The sequence below is a fragment of the Scaptodrosophila lebanonensis genome, unplaced genomic scaffold (genome assembly GCF_003285725.1).
Source record: "Scaptodrosophila lebanonensis strain 11010-0011.00,11010-0021.00 unplaced genomic scaffold, SlebRS2 tig00000138-arrow-arrow-pilon, whole genome shotgun sequence".
Classification (NCBI taxonomy): domain Eukaryota; kingdom Metazoa; phylum Arthropoda; class Insecta; order Diptera; family Drosophilidae; genus Scaptodrosophila; species Scaptodrosophila lebanonensis.
This window is the reverse complement of record NW_022060587.1, coordinates 1717839-1738011: the sequence shown is the minus strand read 5'-3', so window position 1 is coordinate 1738011 and position 20173 is coordinate 1717839. Positions and strand designations below refer to the sequence as shown.

The 20173-nt window shown below is 38.7% G+C and overlaps 1 protein-coding gene across 1 annotated transcript in view; it reads left to right on the top strand.

The window, feature by feature from the left end:
- Positions 1 to 2300: 2300 nt before the first annotated feature.
- LOC115629314 (neuronal acetylcholine receptor subunit alpha-7) overlaps positions 2301 to 20173 on the top strand; it is a 250300-nt gene continuing 232427 nt past the window's right edge. Inside the window, exon 1 of the mRNA XM_030525760.1 lies at positions 2301 to 2451. Coding sequence (XP_030381620.1) covers positions 2301 to 2451 — 151 coding nt within the window. The remainder of the gene's footprint in view (positions 2452 to 20173) is intronic.

Below are 20173 nucleotides of genomic sequence, written 5' to 3'. Positions count from 1 at the left end.
CATCTGTCCGTATGTATGTATTTTGCAATAGCTACTCCCTCCATCATGGATATGTCAGTCAATTGTTCACTGTAGAGCATTGAAAAAATAAATAAAAAATAAAAAGTGGTATGGATATACCTTAATGGTGGGGAAAGTTTTTGTTGTAAGCCGAACCGTTTCTCTTTGAAGTGTTCCTCGAAAAGTATGCTACACATTTTTAAATAATCCTTTTGTTTTTCTTTCAGAAAAAATTTCTGTGGCAGGCAACAAGCTAGCAACGTTTAAAAGCGCGATTCAGGATTAAAAAAAAAAAAAACACCAACACACATTTAAAATATATCAGAGAACGAAAGCAAAAACAATGGATTGTGTAAGCCGCAGTTGAAAATAATTAAATAAAAGCAAATATTAAAAGCAAATAAGTAAACTAAATGAATGAGGCGATTACAAAAATTATACAATAAGTTAATAAAAAGGAATGCTCATTAACTACAACTACAACACTTAAAGCACAGTAATATTAAAAACACTTAAAACAAAACAAAAAACAAATAATGAGGGTATAAATCCTAAAACGAAATGAAAAATAAATATTAAAGTGAATGAAAAAAGTTGTATGAAACGAATTTAAATTTTTAAATGCACACAAAGCACTAACAAACACCTACGCACTCATATGCATTTAAAGCGCTCAAAGCACACAACGAAATAATGTTTGTTCATGCGCAGAGCCAACAAAAGGAACAGCAACTTGTTAGCTAGGCAGCCTACGAACACACACACACACACACATACATAATAGTATAAATATACATATATATTTAAATGAATATGCCTACATACTCGTACTATGTGTGCTCGCATACATAGTATATCTGAACAACAAGAAAGGGGCTTCTAAAAAAATGTTGCAAAAAGCAAAAAACTAAAATAAATGCTAAAAAAGATAAAAGAAAAAAACGAAAGAAAAACAAGAACAAAACGCGTAAACAAGTTACGGAAACACACCACGGAAACGTAACTTTCGGCAACAAGAGAGACAGCAGAATAAAGTCGAAGCATAAAAAAGAAATACTTGAACAAAAGTTTTCTGCGGACCATTGAAAAGGGAGTGAAGTACCAGAAATCGGTAACGTTTATGCACAACACATAAATTTGGCATCAAAAGCCGACGCGGAAAAAGGGAAAAAGGCAAGGGAAAAGACAAAATTGTGGGATGGTAAAAATGGATGACAGCCGCAGTCGACAATAAAACAAGAAAAGGAGGGAAACTGATTTCAGAAGCTGAGCAGTTAAATAGCCAAGGTCAACGGCTGGCTGGGGAACACTCATAAAAACGCACATACACACAAATAAATATGCATACACAAATGCCAGCAACAAGCTTCAGTAACAGCAACACTTTGCCTGGAAACGTGGTCTGAGAAAGCGTTTCTTTACAGCAGGCCATCGGCCCACAGAGCTAAGCCCATTCTTTGAAGCTGAAAAATATAAAGAAGACCCAAAAATGTATGGATAAAAGGCGCCAAAATCCGAAAAATTTGCGGCAAGTCAAAAGTAAAAGTTGCAGCGTGAGGCATTTTTCCAAAATTGAAAGACAAAATAAGGTGGCAAAGATAAGGAACATTCAAGTTGCTACCGGCTACAACAACAGCAGCAGCAGCAGCAACAACAACAACAACACTTTTAACCTACCCATCAGCCACAGTAATAACAACTACAACAATAACAATAGAAGCGGCAGTCAGTCCCAGTAACATCAGCAGCCAGACATCGATAAAAAACAATTGCTGTGGAAAATTGTTCTCTTCTTCGCCATCAACAACAAAATTCAAGTTAGCGCTCAAGGCAATTTTTTTGGTATACTCATCGTGTTTGCCTTTTGCTTGCCAGCATTTTATTGATCGCACATTGATTCAGCAGTCCATCAACTATAGCAAATAGACCCAGGAAGGGGGAGAGACGCTGCTCCAACAGAATGTCTGCACTTAACTAAAACGCCGCCAATTGGCCAACTGTCGGCTTTCGTCTGGGCCAACGCCAACGTACTTTGACAGACAGGTTTAATGCCCATAGTGGCGTTTAAGTTCATAATTGCACGCATACACTCGTATATATACATACATACTCGTGTACACATATACTCACAGAACGAAACAGAGTGATACAAATCGATAACAAATCTTTAAGAATCCTACTGTGCTGACATTTAAATGATACTCCAGTAAGACATCATACAACATAACTATTCAATAACAAATTGTAGCAATAATTTCAAAAAGTCAATGCGCATGAAAATGCATCGGATCGGGCCCATAATGAGTTTCCTACAGACCCACAATACTGGGCAATCAACAACAGCTACTACTTCCAGATCAGCAGGAACAACGAAAACAGCAAGACTCTGCGCCGTAGCCGCTGCTTTTAAGTGGCTGGCCTATGGCCTGGGACTATTAATTATCCTGCCAGGTGAGTTAAAGTAATTCATTCGATTTTTATTTATGCAAACATTCACAAAACTGCATTTTGGTTACCACTTCAACGATTGAGTGAGAATTAATTATATTCTTTCAGAGCTCATTTGTCCCCATGTCACGATTCATACTGTTAGCATAGTTCTAAAGAAATATATTGCTTTAAATACATTCTCTGTCCATCAACTTCCAGCAGCTGTATTTATTATGTTCTTCATTGAGTCTTACAAGAATACTTTATATCTCCTTAGACAGGCTCCGCGAACTACTTATATACCCTACTATTTCTATACTATAAAAAACATTTTACTACCAACGAGTTGTAACGGGTATAGGACATATCCCAGTAGAGTAGGCGAGATGGTGTGTGTATGTTGGAGAGCGCACGCTATATGTTCCGGCTCGGGCTCGTCGGCTAGTGGGTGGTGTTCGATGTCTCTCCAATCATACGGCCTTTCATTAAGCTTATTATTTAAAGTTAAAGCGTGCTGTGGGGAAGCCAAAAAAAAAAAAAAAAAAACCGGTAAAGATATACATGAATATGACTAACAAAAGGATCGCTGGTTGGCAGACCACGTAACACAAGTGAACACACATCTGGTATTCCTCTGTTGGTGTTGAGGAAGTATTGGCCCACCCATCCTTGGTCATTTATATCCAAAAACAATTATGCAAATGACCCCTTTGAACCTCTACATGCTGTGGCTAGCGGAAATCAATGTTAGGCGGAATTTAAGCGAACATTACAAACTTTTTATTAAAAACTAAAATCATAATTTTCAAGGAATTCCAAAAAAAGTGACCGTACATTAACCGATAATAGAAATCTAAAGCTAATTATCACTGGATTCGTAGCCAGTAGCAGAATAGGTAAACATATGACTGCCTTAAAATACTAGTGTAAATATAAATTGAGCAAGGTGAGTAAAGCAACGGCTTGGCTGTAAGAGATGGTTAATAATTGAAATGGATCGTAATATAATAAAAAAAAATATGATGTAAGAGAAAGTGTTGATATTTAAAGTGTTATAAATTCTTGCATCGCTTTTTTTTTTTTTGTAAAGATTGGCCATAAATTTAAGTAAGTAATGACCGCAATCAAGTATAACGTTATTACGGTGATTTAAAAAAAAATAATAATAATGCGGAAATTAGACTTTACATGGCCAGCAGGCAGACATATGACGCATATGAACAGGTGTTTTATTTATTTTTTTTGTTTTTGTACGCGTGCTCTTCTGCATGAAAGTAAATAAAATTCAAACGGTTCTACTTACAGTTGTCGTCCAACGTCGAAAGATCTTTCCGTTGAGGCGCTCTGCATAGGCTCGTTGCTGCTTACATGCACATTAATTATGATTTTTAAGTTGTTTGTAAAATTTTATGTTGAAATTTTGGTTTTAAAAACATGCACTTTTCATACCTTCACTTGTCGCCATGCTTATTAAAATTTTATTTCGAAACGTATAGTCAAAGGGGTTTTTATTTGTTGTTTTGCCTTTTTTTTTGTTGCCTTCTCTTTTTTCTTTTTTTTCTCTTTGGTTTTCACTTATTTCTTTTTTTTCCCTCTCTACACACCCGGCCGTGCTGCTTTGCTCACATCGGATATAGATCAATTTAAGTATAAGGCCGTATACGACCCAAAAAAAAGAATATAAGACGAAAGAATAGAAAAAAAATAAATGCCTAGTTCTCTCGGTTGCACTTTTTTTGTTGTTTTTGCAGGGCCCACATTTGTGTATAGTTTTACATATATATAGTTTTTATAATTTTTTTTTTTTTTTTTTTTTTTTTTTTTTTTTTTTACGCAGGCACTCTTCACTAAAGCCACCTGGGGCTTCGCCACCTTTTCGGTGCACGGAAACGCAACAAAAAAAACAGGTGCCCTAGCTTAAGCCGACGACCGTCATATCGGATATGATCCACGCAACTGAGGCGGTGATTCTTTTCGCCGTTCCAGTGGCCTGAGCGAAGCGCCGATCTCGTTTCTAGCACGCCTCCTTCTCCCGTGCACTTCCCTTTTCCTAGTCGTCGCTCTAGCAAGTGCCCATCAAAGCGATAAGCAAAGGTTAATGCCCTTTATGGGGATTGGACTTTTTATTAAGTGCCAATTCTGCACGAAAACAATGTACAATGAAGAAATAGCATTAGCTTTTGCATTTTATATGCGAATAAACGGAAAAAGTAAAATTTACCCGATATCCGGAAGTGGCACCAGGCAGAATTCCTTTTGCTAACACAATTGAAGTGAAAAATTACTGCAAATTCTCCAAATTTGTTGCAGCAGGCTTAACGCTTTGGCCCAGCCGAATTTGAAACGGACTATAGGTTATACTATATGTATGACCATATATTTGCCAGCCAGAGTATATTGGGCACAACCTGCTCCCATGCGATCTTCAAGCGAAAAGAAAGTATCCGGATGCCGAGGCTACGCAAGAAAACTTTTCTTTGCGGAAATTGCTTCACCCCCTCTTCTGACAATCTCCCTTTGACAGGTCAAGGTTGAAGAAAGGGCCACTGACAACTAGCAAATATTGCCACTGAGCAATACTGAAAATAACCCATAGGTGGCCGATAGCCGTGCGGCTGCAGAAAATAATTTTTTTTTTGTACATATATAAAAACAATTATGGAAAATTTGTTTGTTTCGTCTGCTAAGGCAAGAATAATAAAAATGCGATCATAGGCAGTTGGCGCTAAGACGAATCGCCAATTCAAACCGTAACTAAACAAGCAGTGCGTAAACATAAATAGCCAATGAACTGCTTGACTAAGGGAATGCAATTTAATTTACGATATTCGCCGCCAGCGTCGTTACAAATTCCCCCCTGCTAAATTCAATCTTGGGTTTCAAAGCAAACGCAAGATTGAAAACACCAGACGCTGCAAGAAAACAAATTCTTACTGACGCAAGTCTTTCGCATGATAACGACCCAGTATTTTCCCTTGCAAATTTTCGACCTCGTAATAAGAATTTCCAAGTTTACGTCGAACTCTCGCTTTCACAAAAGCTGGTCCTAACTTTGCATTGTATCCGGCTGGAAAATTACTCTGTTTAAAATTTCTAAGGAAGATTTCTTGTCCAACTGAATAAGAAACCTCACGCGACCGCAAATTATAGATTTTTTCGTTCTTCTGCTGCTGTTTCTTCATTGTCTCAAGCGCCTTACTGCGCACAATATCGAGCGAATCCTCTCTTGAGAAAACAACCGCTCTATCCTCAATAAGACGCAACGTTTTAAGCAACTTGTACGTTGAACCTGAAGTAATCATATGCTGACCAAAGACCATGTAATAAGGTGTTGTGCCGAGGCCAGAGTGGACAGCAGACCGTAAAGCGCAGCAGATACTGCTCAAACTTTCATCCCAGTCTTTTTGATCTGGACGAATATACGAACGGATGGCTGCTATAACTGAGCGATTCACGCGCTCAGAAGCATTTGCCTGAGGCGAATGCACCGCTGTAAGTGAATGGAAAATTTTGTTTTCCCGCAAGAATTTTTGAAATGCTTCAGATTTAAACTGGGAACCATTATCCGATACTATAGTTTCGGGCACCCCAAATGTATGAAACAATTCTTGCCGCATGTACTTAACAACCGTTTCTGCATTCAATTTCCTTACTGCCTTCAGAAAAACAAATTTAGAGTAATGATCTAAAACAATGAAGATGGCAATATTTCCGCTGCGTGACCGAGGATATGGACCTAAAAAGTCAACGTATAAACGTTGGAAAAATCTCTCAGACTCCGCAGGTTTGCCCAAAGGTGGTCGCATCGGAAAATTCGGTGCTTTTGTCATCTTGCAAGTTTCGCAAGCATTTACGTACGTCTTGACATCATCAACAAGACCAGGCCAAAAATAGTAACGCCGGACTCGTTCCAACGTTTTATGGATCCCGCCATGTGATGCTAACGGATTGTCATGGGCATTGCGGAGTACTTCCTCGACCAAGTTCTTAGGTATCCACAATTTCCAAGCATAATTGTCGTGTAGCTGATCACCCGTTGTATGCACGGTGCGCCTATACAGCATATTGTCAACCACCTTCAAGTCCGGAAACTGGTCATTGTTGGCTTTAACTGACTCGACCATATCCAGATAATCAGCTGACTTAAAATGTTCTGAGTCCAAATTTACAATTAGGCCCTTATTATAGTCAATTGCTGCTAATTCGTCCTCGTTTACGCGCGACAGCGCATCTGGCACAATATTTAATTTGCCTTTTCGATGCTCAATATTAAATCGAAAACCCTGCAGTTTTAACGACCAACGCGCTAAACGGGAATGTAAATCGGTTTGCGACATAAGCCATTTTAAAGAGGCATGATCGGTAATGACTGTAAATTCATGCCCTTCAACATACGGACGAAATCGTTTGATACATACGATGGCTGCCAAACATTCCTGCTCGGTGACAGAATAATTTCTTTGGGCCTTGTTTAATTTCTTAGATACGAATGCAATCGGCATTTCGTCTCCTGCTTCTGACTTTTGTACAAGAACCCCACCTACTCCTGTCTTGCTTGCATCGCAATGTATGTAAAAAGGTTTGGAAAAATCGGGACTGATCAAAAGTGGAGCAGAACTAAGCATTGATTTTAAAGTTTCAAACGCTTTTTCTCCTTCGACAGACATAGTAAATTTACGCTTTTGCTTCAGCAAATCTGTTAGTGGAGCAGTGACTCCAGCAAAGTTGTTTATAAACTTTCTATACCATCCGGCCATACCAAGGAAACGCCTTAGCGCCCTTAAATTCTGAGGTAAAGGAAAATCTACAATCGCTGACACTTTGCTAGGGTCTGTGCGTATTACTCCCTCTCCGATTATGTGGCCTAAGTATTTTACGCTACGCATACAGAAATTGCTTTTTTCGCAATTTATTGTCAAGCCGGCTGCCTGTATGCAAGAAGCTACTTTGCGCAAAACATGCATATGCGCCTGAAAACTATCTGAAACCACTAATAAATCATCCAGATATATAAACACCTCATTCCTCAGAGCCGCTGGTATTACCTTGTCCATCAAGCGGGACATGGTTTGAGGAGCATTGCAGAGCCCGAATGGCATGACCTTAAAATGATATAAAGGTCTACCTGGTATGGTAAAAGCGGTTTTGTCGCGAGATGCGGTATCGAGTGGGATTTGCCAAAAAGCATCTTTTAAATCCAAACTCGTTATGAACATTGCCTTTGGTAGCCTGCTTAGTATGCCATCAATTTGTGGTAAAGGATATGCATCCTTTTGCGTAACTGCATTCACCTTTCTACTGTCTAAGCAGAGCCGCACTTTGCCAGGCTTTTGGACCAACACCACAGGCGAGGACCAGGCACTGTCTGACTCCTCAATGACATTTAGCTTCAACAATCGATCGACCTCAGCATATAAAAGTTTTTCAACCGCTGGCGATACTGGAAAATGTCTTTGCTTTATTGCCTTGGCGTTGCCCACATCTATAGAGTGAGATACTAAATGTGTTTTACCTAAACCAGCTACGGCAAACGATGGAAACTGCGCTATAACATTCTGCAATTCCGATTGCTGAGCCAAAGTCAAATTGTGTGTACCCCTATCTACTTCTGCCAATTGCAAATTAGATGGAAGTAACCCAAAACTGTTCCAAAAGTCTATGCCCAAGTATAAGTCTTGACTAAGAGAAGGTATTATATGGAATACAATGTTCTTTTTCTTATCATTGTATTCAATTGGTAATGTCACTCGTCCCAAAATTGTTTGACTACTGCCGTCCGCAGTGCAAGCGTTGCCAAGAATCTTTTTGAGTCCTATCTTGCTACGTATAACTTCCTGGGCCAATTGTCCACTAATACAGCTCATTGATGCTCCTGTATCTAATAAGCCTGAAACAACTCGACCTAATATTTTAATATCTGCATACGGACGTTGGTCCTTAGCATTTTTGCCAATAGCCGAGATAACTTTCGCTGCATGCCAAAAAGATTTAAGTCTAGCTGTGTTGCGCGAACGTTTACCAGGATGAAGATACGTTGGAAAGTTGGCGGATTCTTTTAAAATCTGAATTCGGTGAGGCCAGCATGACGTAATGTCAGGCATAGTCTCAAAATGTGGTACGTCCGGTATATTTTCAACAATAGTTGAGTTTATTTTATTATGATACTGGTCTACAACTCCGTGTTTGTCGACCGAGAATGGTGAGCGATCTGAGGCGGTCGACTGCCTTGGGTGCTCGCTTTCGCGTTTTTTGAGCATCGCTGACATGATGGCTTGTAGGTATTTGCCACTCCACAACCATAACAAAACACTTTTCTTTTGGCAATACAGTCCTGATAGCGGTGACCCTCCTTCCTACAGTTCCAACAGACTAATGCTAACGCTTCTATATCTAAAGGAACTTCGTCTTCACCAAACTCAGAAGCCTCTTCCCAATTACCTCCATTGACTACTTCAGCTACGTTAGTTCTGAACGGAAGTGCTTTACGATAAGTCTGCGTGCGATTAATGCTTTCCAAAAAGCATTCGCGCCTGCGACAAATTTCCCGCAACTGCTCAACAGAGTTGATCTGCAGATTCAAAATTTCATGCTGAATTTCTGGTTTCAAGTTGCGCCTCAAAACCTCAACTAACGTTTGCTCCGACAGTGGAGTTTGCAAACGGTCAGTCAGCAGCACAATCGCATCATAAAATGCATCAAAGCTTTCTTTCTCGCGCTGCTTCCTATCGCGTATTAATTCGCGGATATCCACGTCGGTGCGAGTGTCCCTAAATTGTTTGCGTAAGGCCGCGCATAACTCTGGCCAACGTATATGTCCACTGGACTTGTGAAAACGCCAGAAGAAATCGCTAGCTTTTCCCTCAAACAGCGTACTAGCATTTCCGCATAATAAATCGAAATTTCCTTCCAAAGTTTGATGAGTCAAAGCCTCAACCCGGTATAAGAAATTATCAATAGACAAACTACTGCGTTCACCAGAAAATCTAAGTTTCCAGCTAGTAATGATTTGGCCAACTTTATCGGGTCTACTCAACAAGCTAGAATTGATCGAACGAGGCGATGCATTAGGAGGTGCCGTTGATGGTATGTTAATGGCATTGTTAGAGCCAATGCCCAATAGTTGTTGCAAAGAAGCGGTCTGATCTGGTATTTCTAACGATATGTTTCTTGATTCTGCCGTTGCTGCAGGGGCCGCTTGTGTGGCCGCCGCTGGTGCAGCTGACAATTGAGCTGCAAGATTTTCTTGTAGTAATCTCCCTATCTGACCAGTTAACTCCAGCATTAATCCAGTCTGCATTGCTTTAACAGCTTCTGCAATCGCTGCTCCGACCTCAGGAGAAAGGCTTGAATTACCAACAGTACTGAGGTTGACGGTATTAGGTGGGCTTGGACTAACACTAGTTCGCCTTGCCTCACTGGACGTGCTAGCCGAACCTTGTTGTCGAGATTGTGCCCTTGTGTTGTAAGCCGAAGTTGTTGGCTTTGCCAAAGGCTTACTTATGCAAACCTCTCTGCAAACGGGACATAAATTTGAGGCATGGAAATGCGTTGTAATGCATGCCTTATGGAATATGTGTCCACAAGTCACCCTATATGTTTCCAAATCCTGTAAGTTGCCCTTGCATAAAAAGCAAAGGTCAGTTGCCGATTCGGCACTGGTTTCTGTAGACCGATTTAGTGGCATCTCGAAGCTACTATTAATACTTCAATGCATATGCAAGCAAAACACTTGCAAGAATAAATGCAAAACAAAATCCCAAATCAAAACAGCGAAACTAAAATGTCAACAAAACCAAAAAAGAAATGTTGTTGTTGTCTGCACGTCAACAAAACTATTGCTGCAGCTTAAGATATAGGTACAACAAACCCAAAAGCGAAAAACTAAAAATTAAACCTAAAAAAATAAATATAGCGAAACGGTAACGATCAAAAACCAAAAGTCTATGATTTCACGCTTAACCAACAGCATATGTAGAGATTCTTATCAGTGTTTATCAGCCTGTGTACGTAAGTGTCTGCTTCCCAAAGCGGGGTAAGAGGAAAGAACACTGGTGTTTGTCGTAAGAACAACAACGCCAAACTCAACGCAAGCCAACGCTTGGCCGGTATGACGGTGTTATTCTGATGCCAAACCTACGTGACCTTGTCTTCATTATGAGCCGTGGCCAGGCGGCAATTACAGAAAATTAACCCAGCCTGTATTCCTAAGCACCCCATAACGCAAACAAAAAGTCTTTAGAAACCAATGATATTGAACTTTTTTTACTATTTGAATGCCTACATTATCCGTGGTCAGTAGTCAGCTCTTAAAGCCGATCGTACTGAATTCCTATGCGTCTAATTGCAGAAACTCATATAATAAAAATAGAAAAAGGAATTGGTATCGCTTTAATTCCTATCAGCCGTGGCCTGCTGACATTTCAAAGAAACTATTCACCAGTATTCCTATGCGTCTGACAGTCACCAAAGCGGTACACAAGAAAGGACAGAAGAAATGGTTATAGATATACAGTGTCATTGCAATTTAAACAGTAGCCGTGGTCAGGCGTACCCTCTGTAGAGAACCAATCCCCTGCAGTCCAATGCGTCTAACTGCTAAATATACCTAAATGACGTTAAAAGAGATTTATTTTTCCTTACGATAGTTGCAATTAAAAGAAAACATAGCGATAACGATAAACAAAAATGTAGCTAAACTACAAAAGGGAAAAAGAAATTTAATTGCGACTAACGTACGAGAAGCTATTGTTGGAAAAGACTAAAGATTTTACTGCAGAAAAGAATAAAAAGTGTATCAGTCATATTTATGTTCTTGTGAAGCCTAACATTTGAAAGCCAAAAATACGAAATAAAATTGACAACTAAAAGTTGGGCTCCACACGTTGGGCGCCAAAATAATAAATGAAATTATAACTGTAACGGGTATAGGACATATCCCAGTAGAGTAGGCGAGATGGTGTGTGTATGTTGGAGAGCGCACGCTATATGTTCCGGCTCGGGCTCGTCGGCTAGTGGGTGGTGTTCGATGTCTCTCCAATCATACGGCCTTTCATTAAGCTTATTATTTAAAGTTAAAGCGTGCTGTGGGGAAGCCAAAAAAAAAAAAAAAAAAACCGGTAAAGATATACATGAATATGACTAACAAAAGGATCGCTGGTTGGCAGACCACGTAACACAAGTGAACACACATCTGGTATTCCTCTGTTGGTGTTGAGGAAGTATTGGCCCACCCATCCTTGGTCATTTATATCCAAAAACAATTATGCAAATGACCCCTTTGAACCTCTACATGCTGTGGCTAGCGGAAATCAATGTTAGGCGGAATTTAAGCGAACATTACAAACTTTTTATTAAAAACTAAAATCATAATTTTCAAGGAATTCCAAAAAAAGTGACCGTACATTAACCGATAATAGAAATCTAAAGCTAATTATCACTGGATTCGTAGCCAGTAGCAGAATAGGTAAACATATGACTGCCTTAAAATACTAGTGTAAATATAAATTGAGCAAGGTGAGTAAAGCAACGGCTTGGCTGTAAGAGATGGTTAATAATTGAAATGGATCGTAATATAATAAAAAAAAATATGATGTAAGAGAAAGTGTTGATATTTAAAGTGTTATAAATTCTTGCATCGCTTTTTTTTTTTTTGTAAAGATTGGCCATAAATTTAAGTAAGTAATGACCGCAATCAAGTATAACGTTATTACGGTGATTTAAAAAAAAATAATAATAATGCGGAAATTAGACTTTACATGGCCAGCAGGCAGACATATGACGCATATGAACAGGTGTTTTATTTATTTTTTTTGTTTTTGTACGCGTGCTCTTCTGCATGAAAGTAAATAAAATTCAAACGGTTCTACTTACAGTTGTCGTCCAACGTCGAAAGATCTTTCCGTTGAGGCGCTCTGCATAGGCTCGTTGCTGCTTACATGCACATTAATTATGATTTTTAAGTTGTTTGTAAAATTTTATGTTGAAATTTTGGTTTTAAAAACATGCACTTTTCATACCTTCACTTGTCGCCATGCTTATTAAAATTTTATTTCGAAACGTATAGTCAAAGGGGTTTTTATTTGTTGTTTTGCCTTTTTTTTTTGTTGCCTTCTCTTTTTTCTTTTTTTTCTCTTTGCTTTTCACTTATTTCTTTTTTTTCCCTCTCTACACACCCGGCCGTGCTGCTTTGCTCACATCGGATATAGATCAATTTAAGTATAAGGCCGTATACGACCCAAAAAAAAGAATATAAGACGAAAGAATAGAAAAAAAATAAATGCCTAGTTCTCTCGGTTGCACTTTTTTTGTTGTTTTTGCAGGGCCCACATTTGTGTATAGTTTTACATATATATAGTTTTTATAATTTTTTTTTTTTTTTTTTTTTTTTTTTTTTTTTTTTACGCAGGCACTCTTCACTAAAGCCACCTGGGGCTTCGCCACCTTTTCGGTGCACGGAAACGCAACAAAAAAAACAGGTGCCCTAGCTTAAGCCGACGACCGTCATATCGGATATGATCCACGCAACTGAGGCGGTGATTCTTTTCGCCGTTCCAGTGGCCTGAGCGAAGCGCCGATCTCGTTTCTAGCACGCCTCCTTCTCCCGTGCACTTCCCTTTTCCTAGTCGTCGCTCTAGCAAGTGCCCATCAAAGCGATAAGCAAAGGTTAATGCCCTTTATGGGGATTGGACTTTTTATTAAGTGCCAATTCTGCACGAAAACAATGTACAATGAAGAAATAGCATTAGCTTTTGCATTTTATATGCGAATAAACGGAAAAAGTAAAATTTACCCGATATCCGGAAGTGGCACCAGGCAGAATTCCTTTTGCTAACACAATTGAAGTGAAAAATTACTGCAAATTCTCCAAATTTGTTGCAGCAGGCTTAACGCTTTGGCCCAGCCGAATTTGAAACGGACTATAGGTTATACTATATGTATGACCATATATTTGCCAGCCAGAGTATATTGGGCACAACCTGCTCCCATGCGATCTTCAAGCGAAAAGAAAGTATCCGGATGCCGAGGCTACGCAAGAAAACTTTTCTTTGCGGAAATTGCTTCACCCCCTCTTCTGACAATCTCCCTTTGACAGGTCAAGGTTGAAGAAAGGGCCACTGACAACTAGCAAATATTGCCACTGAGCAATACTGAAAATAACCCATAGGTGGCCGATAGCCGTGCGGCTGCAGAAAATAATTTTTTTTTTGTACATATATAAAAACAATTATGGAAAATTTGTTTGTTTCGTCTGCTAAGGCAAGAATAATAAAAATGCGATCATAGGCAGTTGGCGCTAAGACGAATCGCCAATTCAAACCGTAACTAAACAAGCAGTGCGTAAACATAAATAGCCAATGAACTGCTTGACTAAGGGAATGCAATTTAATTTACGATATTCGCCGCCAGCGTCGTTACAGAGTAATCCAATCCTGATATATACTAAAATAAGTGTACAAAATTCGTAATGGCCAATTTATCTTTTGATTCTAAAATCGTTATTAAGTGATTATTTTGCGAATATATTGCATATATGATATAATGTTAGACGGACTTTGCGATGTGGATTCGTCTATCAGTCTGATTATATATTTCCGTCGCAACTTATCGTTGTCAAAATACATATGTAGTTTCAGCAAATTATAAAAAAAACCGCTCGGGCCTAATATATATTTTAATTATACTGATAATATTTACAATAACTCAAATGTAACTTATAGAAAAATACACCTCAAAAGAAGGCTTATAAGAAACTGCTAATGCCATAATCTAGCAAAACGATATTATACCTGGAACCAATTTATATATTTGCTTATGAAAATCGGCGACTGCATAATATGATACTTATAGATTCTAGGAGTTTTGAAAACCAACATAAATTTGGATTGGTACCTTTAAACATATAATTTAAAGAAAAAACCGCTTATATCAAAACGTTTAGCGCAGAGATCTGCCGTAATTTGTCTAAGTAAATGTGATTAACATAATACTATATAAAATCATCGGTAAAATTATCTTGCTGGCTACAAGCAATAAATTCTTTCTAGATTTACTTCGAGCTGAAAAAGTAACGAAAAAGGAGGAATATAGAATTATAGTTTAAATAAATGCAAATTTCAATAAAAACCAATGAAAGCCCAATCGATCGCGCCGATAATTTAGGGTCAACTTTAAGGCCGTAGAGTGCAATACTAGTTCACACCCGAGCGTTTTAAAGCCATTAAATCCAATACATATAGCTGCAATGAACATTTTACAATGCGATCAGTGAAGTCAAAAGTCAAATAAGCCGACACCCACTATTTATACAGATTATGTATATTGTACATGTCAACTATATCCATAACATAATTCAGTTACATAAGTTCTTAGAAAGATTGTTTTTATACCCTGTACCTGTAGGGTAAAAAGGGTGTATTAGGTTTGTGCAAAGTATGTAACATGCAGAAGGAAGCATCTCCGACCCCATAAAGTATATATATTCTGAATCAGCATGACGAGAGAAATCGATCTAGACATGTCCGTCTGTCCGTCCGTCCGTCTGTCCGTCCGTCCGTCTGTCCGTCCGTCTGTCCGTCTGTTCGTCTGGATGAACGCAAGGATCTTAGAAACTATAAAAGCTAGAATAACCAAAGTTGGCATCCAGATTTATTTATTTTTTTTATTTTCGCTCGATTGTAGCGTTCTCTCTTGTTTGCTTTTGGTTTTAGTTGAAACGGAATGTCAACTGAAGGATAAGATGTTGGAGTCCCAGCTTGCCTCATATTTGGCTTAATAACTACGGTTCATAGCAGTGTCAGGCCATGTACAGAATGGGGCAGTTACACATACCAACGCACACCCTTCCCCCCATGCATACCTATACGCATGCGTGCTGCGACAAGCACAGTACATATTACGCATACGCCATGTGGTCAGAAACACATTGAACATGACTTGCTATCTCTTCAACGATTTGAGCTGGCATAATTTGCCGTTGTTAGTATTGGTAACTGCTGCTGGCTCAGTGCTTTTTTGGGCTATCTGCCGTTCCATGGAGCGAAGCTACCAATGACTACTGACGTCGATGCTGATGCTGACGAGTAGCAATTTGTTTATATGATTGCATTGCCACATGCATGATGGAGGGGTGGCAAGGGTAAGGGCATCGAAAGCGGGCTAGGGGACAAGAAACGGTGAGCAGTGGCCAGCAGGCAGTGGCCGGCACAGACATACAGACAGACATCAGATGGAAGCCAACAACAAATGTTTCAGCTGTGCGCACAAATCAAAGTCAAGTGCGGTAAATGCAACGACAAATAAACTGTGTGTCTGTCGCTTGATGGGCAGCTACAATTGCCGCATCATTCACATTGGACTTGATAGTTGCGCAGGGCTGCACAACCTTGCGTTGCTTTTATTTGCTTTGCTTTTGACACTGCCCCCGTGCTGCTCCCCTTCTCCTCCTTCTCTTTAGCTCTTCCTCACTGGCAAAAACAACGACAATTAGATTGATGAACGATGACGCTGCTAGTTTGCTGATGAGCATCAGTTGCGTTTGCCTGAAAACGAAGCAGATACACACACACACACACACACACATACATGCGCATATATAAATTGGTGTATACTATATACATATAAAATATATAAAAATGAATAAAAATGAATATCTTTATCAGCATTGGGCAGCGACCAGACAAAATCAAATGAAATGAAATACATATTGCGAGTCCATGTCACCTGAGGCTCCATATGCATGTATCCATATGTATGTGGGTACATTTATATCTTTTAATGAATATCTGTATGCCAGTTGTTAGCTCTTTAGTTATGCGTAAAAGGCTTTCAGACACGTTTCAACAGTTGTGCTGCCCCACACATCCATAAAAAGTGAAACCTATGCAAAAAAGAGCGTACATTTGATGTTTTTATTGAAGTTTTGTGCATAAATTTGTTTTCATTTAAATATTTATTTACTTTAATTCTTTCACATTAAATAACTGCCTGTCTACGTTCTGGTTGTACAAACTCGAAGCCGCAGTCAGCTTAATTTGGATTTACAGCATTATGCTTCTTGTCTCTTGCGAGCTTCAGTAAATACAAATCATGGATTATCTTACAAATGCAAATCAGCAAAACGTCGGTTACATATATACTTGTTACAAATTTGACTTAAAGTCCGCTATAATAATTGTCCGTTTCATCATTTAATTTAATTGAAAAGTCGATGTTTTCAATGAATAAAGTCGACAAATGACAAATGTATTTTACATAATCGGCCTGTAACGTTTTACATGGGAAAACCATGTATGGAAAAACTAAAATAAATGAAGACGTTTACAACTATTAGCAGAATGAATTAAAACGATAATACAAAATCGTTAAGAGCTATTAACACTAGAAAGACCACGGCGGTCAATTTGACGGTTCGGCGATTTCATTCTTAAATATTTTACGAACAATGTTTTTGGTTCTTTTCATATTTTATGACTTTTCCTAATTTGATAATGTTATCCTAAATCTATATAAAAGACTATTAAATTATGTGTAGTAAATAAGATTCCATTACAAATACCTACTAAGACCACACACCGTCAAATTGACCGCATATGAGAGCAGTGATAAGTACTAAACAAAGTTGTGTACAAACTAATGCGGGGGCTCCTGTTTTTATTTATTTAGTGTTCTAAGTTAGGTGTTGTTGCGAAAAATCGTGATTTGCTACAAAAATTCCGTCTCAGTACTTCTGAAATAGAACAAGAACTATCGCGGGACGTACAACAAGATCTGTCAAGTGATGAAATTGATGATGACTTATCAGACAATCTATTTGAAACCCGTGATGCAGAATTTCAACCGGAACAGGTCACTTCATCATCTGAAGACTCCGAAGTAGATTTCCCTGCTACAAATAACAATAATGTAAACTCGCACAGAGGACGCGGGGTATCTGGTAGATCCATTAGCGGTGGGCGAACAGCGCGCGGTGGACGTTGAGCTAGGACATATAGGATGTTACCATTAACAACTTTTTCACATCTCTAAATTTGGCGAAAAACCTAATGGTCAAAAAGACGAGTAGTGTTGGAAAAATGCGGTACGCAAGACGAGCAGTACCGCCGATTTGTATATCTATTCGTTCTACTAGATATGAAACGTTTATAATGAAAACAGAGATCGTCTATCTATTAAAATCAGGAGAAATGTTATTATTTTGAGTACTCTGCACTCCAACATGAGCATAGGTAATGGAAAAAGAGCTGGAACTCGAAGATGGCCCATTCGGGTTTTTACAATATACTTGATTTTGTCGATTCTGTTCCGAAAGGTAACAGGAATAAATTATCCTTCAACTTGGAGGCGATCTACGTGTATGTGTAGAGTAAGCGAAAAAAATCTAAGCATTACAATAGTTCTGAAATAAGTACTAACAAACAATGAGAGACGGCAATGTCAAATAAATAATAACTAATAAAGTTAGTTATTTTGAATAAAAAGCAAATTGGTACTGTTTTTTATATAAATTTAAAGCAAAATAATACCCAGTTCAACAAAAATTGTTTAATTTGAATAAAAATAAATTGGTACTGTTTTTTATATAAATTTAAAGCAAAATACGCAATAATTTTATGAGTATTCTAACTAATCCCTTATACCGTCAATTTGACCGCTACGGTCTTTGAAGGTATAGTAAGAAACCAGGTCTTTCTAGTGTTAAATTGATTATTACTTTACATCTCTACGTTCTTCAAAAGTTTCGGGTTGTAAGTGAGCTCCAAAAAGCACCGATTAATTTAAAACAAAAGTAGATAGTTGCATAAGGGCACAGTTTGGTTTATGTTGCTTTTAAATTGATAGTATTCACGAAAATCAAATAATAAAACTAATGTTATCTAGCAATTAGGAGCGTCTACATACCAAGTTTGATTTGTGTGCGCTCAGCCGTTCCCGAAAATCAAGCGTTCATCCAGACGGACATGTCTAGATCGATTCATCTCGACTTGCTGATTAAGAATATGTGGGGTTGGAGATGCCTCCTTCTGCCTGTTACATACTTTGCGGAAACCTAATATACCCCTTTTACTCTACGCGTACAGTGTATAACAATATCTATTTTAACAGCACTTGATTGGATAAAATGATTAAATGTTAGATGTGGCTAAAGCGAGGACTTGGAGAGGAAAATTGAAAAATTACATTTTGGGCAGGTTTACTTAAAAGGCTATAGTTTTGCCGTTATCCATACGATTACTTGTTTGACGCCTGAATGATGAATAGTCCAACAACTAAGAAGACTGAAATGCTAGGGTCATGAATGTCCAATACCCTATACCTGGATTAATAATTAATTGAATTTAATATTAATACTTTTTAAACTACTTAAGATTATGTGTGGGTGGTTTATTTATTTGAGCAAAGCATCCAATTTCTTAAAGTATATAGTTTATTGTATATTCTTGACCAGCAAGGTAAGACATGCCCATCTAGCCGTGTTTCTCCGTCCGTCCGTGCAAAAGTCTTTGTGAGGTCTACCACGTTTTGTTCACCTTTCACCATTCCGGTACAGGAAGTAAAAAGTAGTGAGATGACCTAAGTCTGAATAGCAACAAGGACAACTTTGAAAAATATATACTAACGTATAGTATATAAGAGTCACTTATTTTATCTGTTTTCGTCCTTGTGGCATTGCATTTGCATTGCGTTTTCAATATACATGCTAATCTGGCTAACACAAAACATTCAGCCAAGTTTTGGCTTTCATGGCGCACGATTCATTGCCACCTACACTGAGCTCTACAAGTATGTACTCGCATAACGTTAGCGGTGGGCACATATGTACATATAGTACGTGTACATAAATATTCATGGTCAATTCTATGCGTTTGAGCTCACATATTGCACAATCCATGCAGACTCTGTGCAATATAACACATAATGTGCTCAAGGTGTTGACTTTTCACGCGAATGCAAATTCTGTCTTGGGCTTCTGTTACTGTTGTTGTTGTTGTTGTCGATGTCGTTGTCGGTGCTGCTGCTGTTGTTGATTTATGGCTGGTTCCATAATCCGTAAGCAATTTCCCAGTGAAATCAAATTAAGAAAACGAAATGGCAGCCTCGACATGATGGCTAGATGCATTCTCCTGTGCTTGTATGCTTGTATGCTTGTGTGTGTGTGTGTGTGCCTGCCTGTTCCTAATTCATGTATTTATGTAAGTTTGTAGCTGTGTGCATTTTATTTGTGCGTGAGCCTGGCAAATTGCTCGCCACTTCATTGTGATTAATTATACAAAGTGGTGTTGTAGCTGCTGCTGCTGCTGCTGTTAGCTAAAGTGCTTTATAATCCCTTATATAAGCCGTAGATTAAATCAAATATCTCGCAGCTGAAATGTATGCAATACGTGGTGTCTTCTGTTGCTGCTGCTTTTGTTGTATTGTCTGCTTGTCTGCCTGCCTGCCTGTCTGCCTGTCCGCCTGCCTGCTTATGCAAATGGCGAGCTCGCGTCTAAAACAAAACGCATTCCGTTTCCCATTAACATCAAATGCATAAATTGGTGAACCAAAAAGTTGTAGTCGCTTCACCGCTACCCGCTTCAATTCCCCTCTCCTTCTCCTTGCCTCTGCTTTCCCTTTTAAGCACCAACTTGACTTAATGCACGTGCAATTAATGTAGCATTTGTGCACATAGCGAGCTTTGTTGCTGCTGCTGCTGCTACTGCTTCATGTTACTGTCAGTAACAACCGCAGCAGTAGCAACACGAAGCCG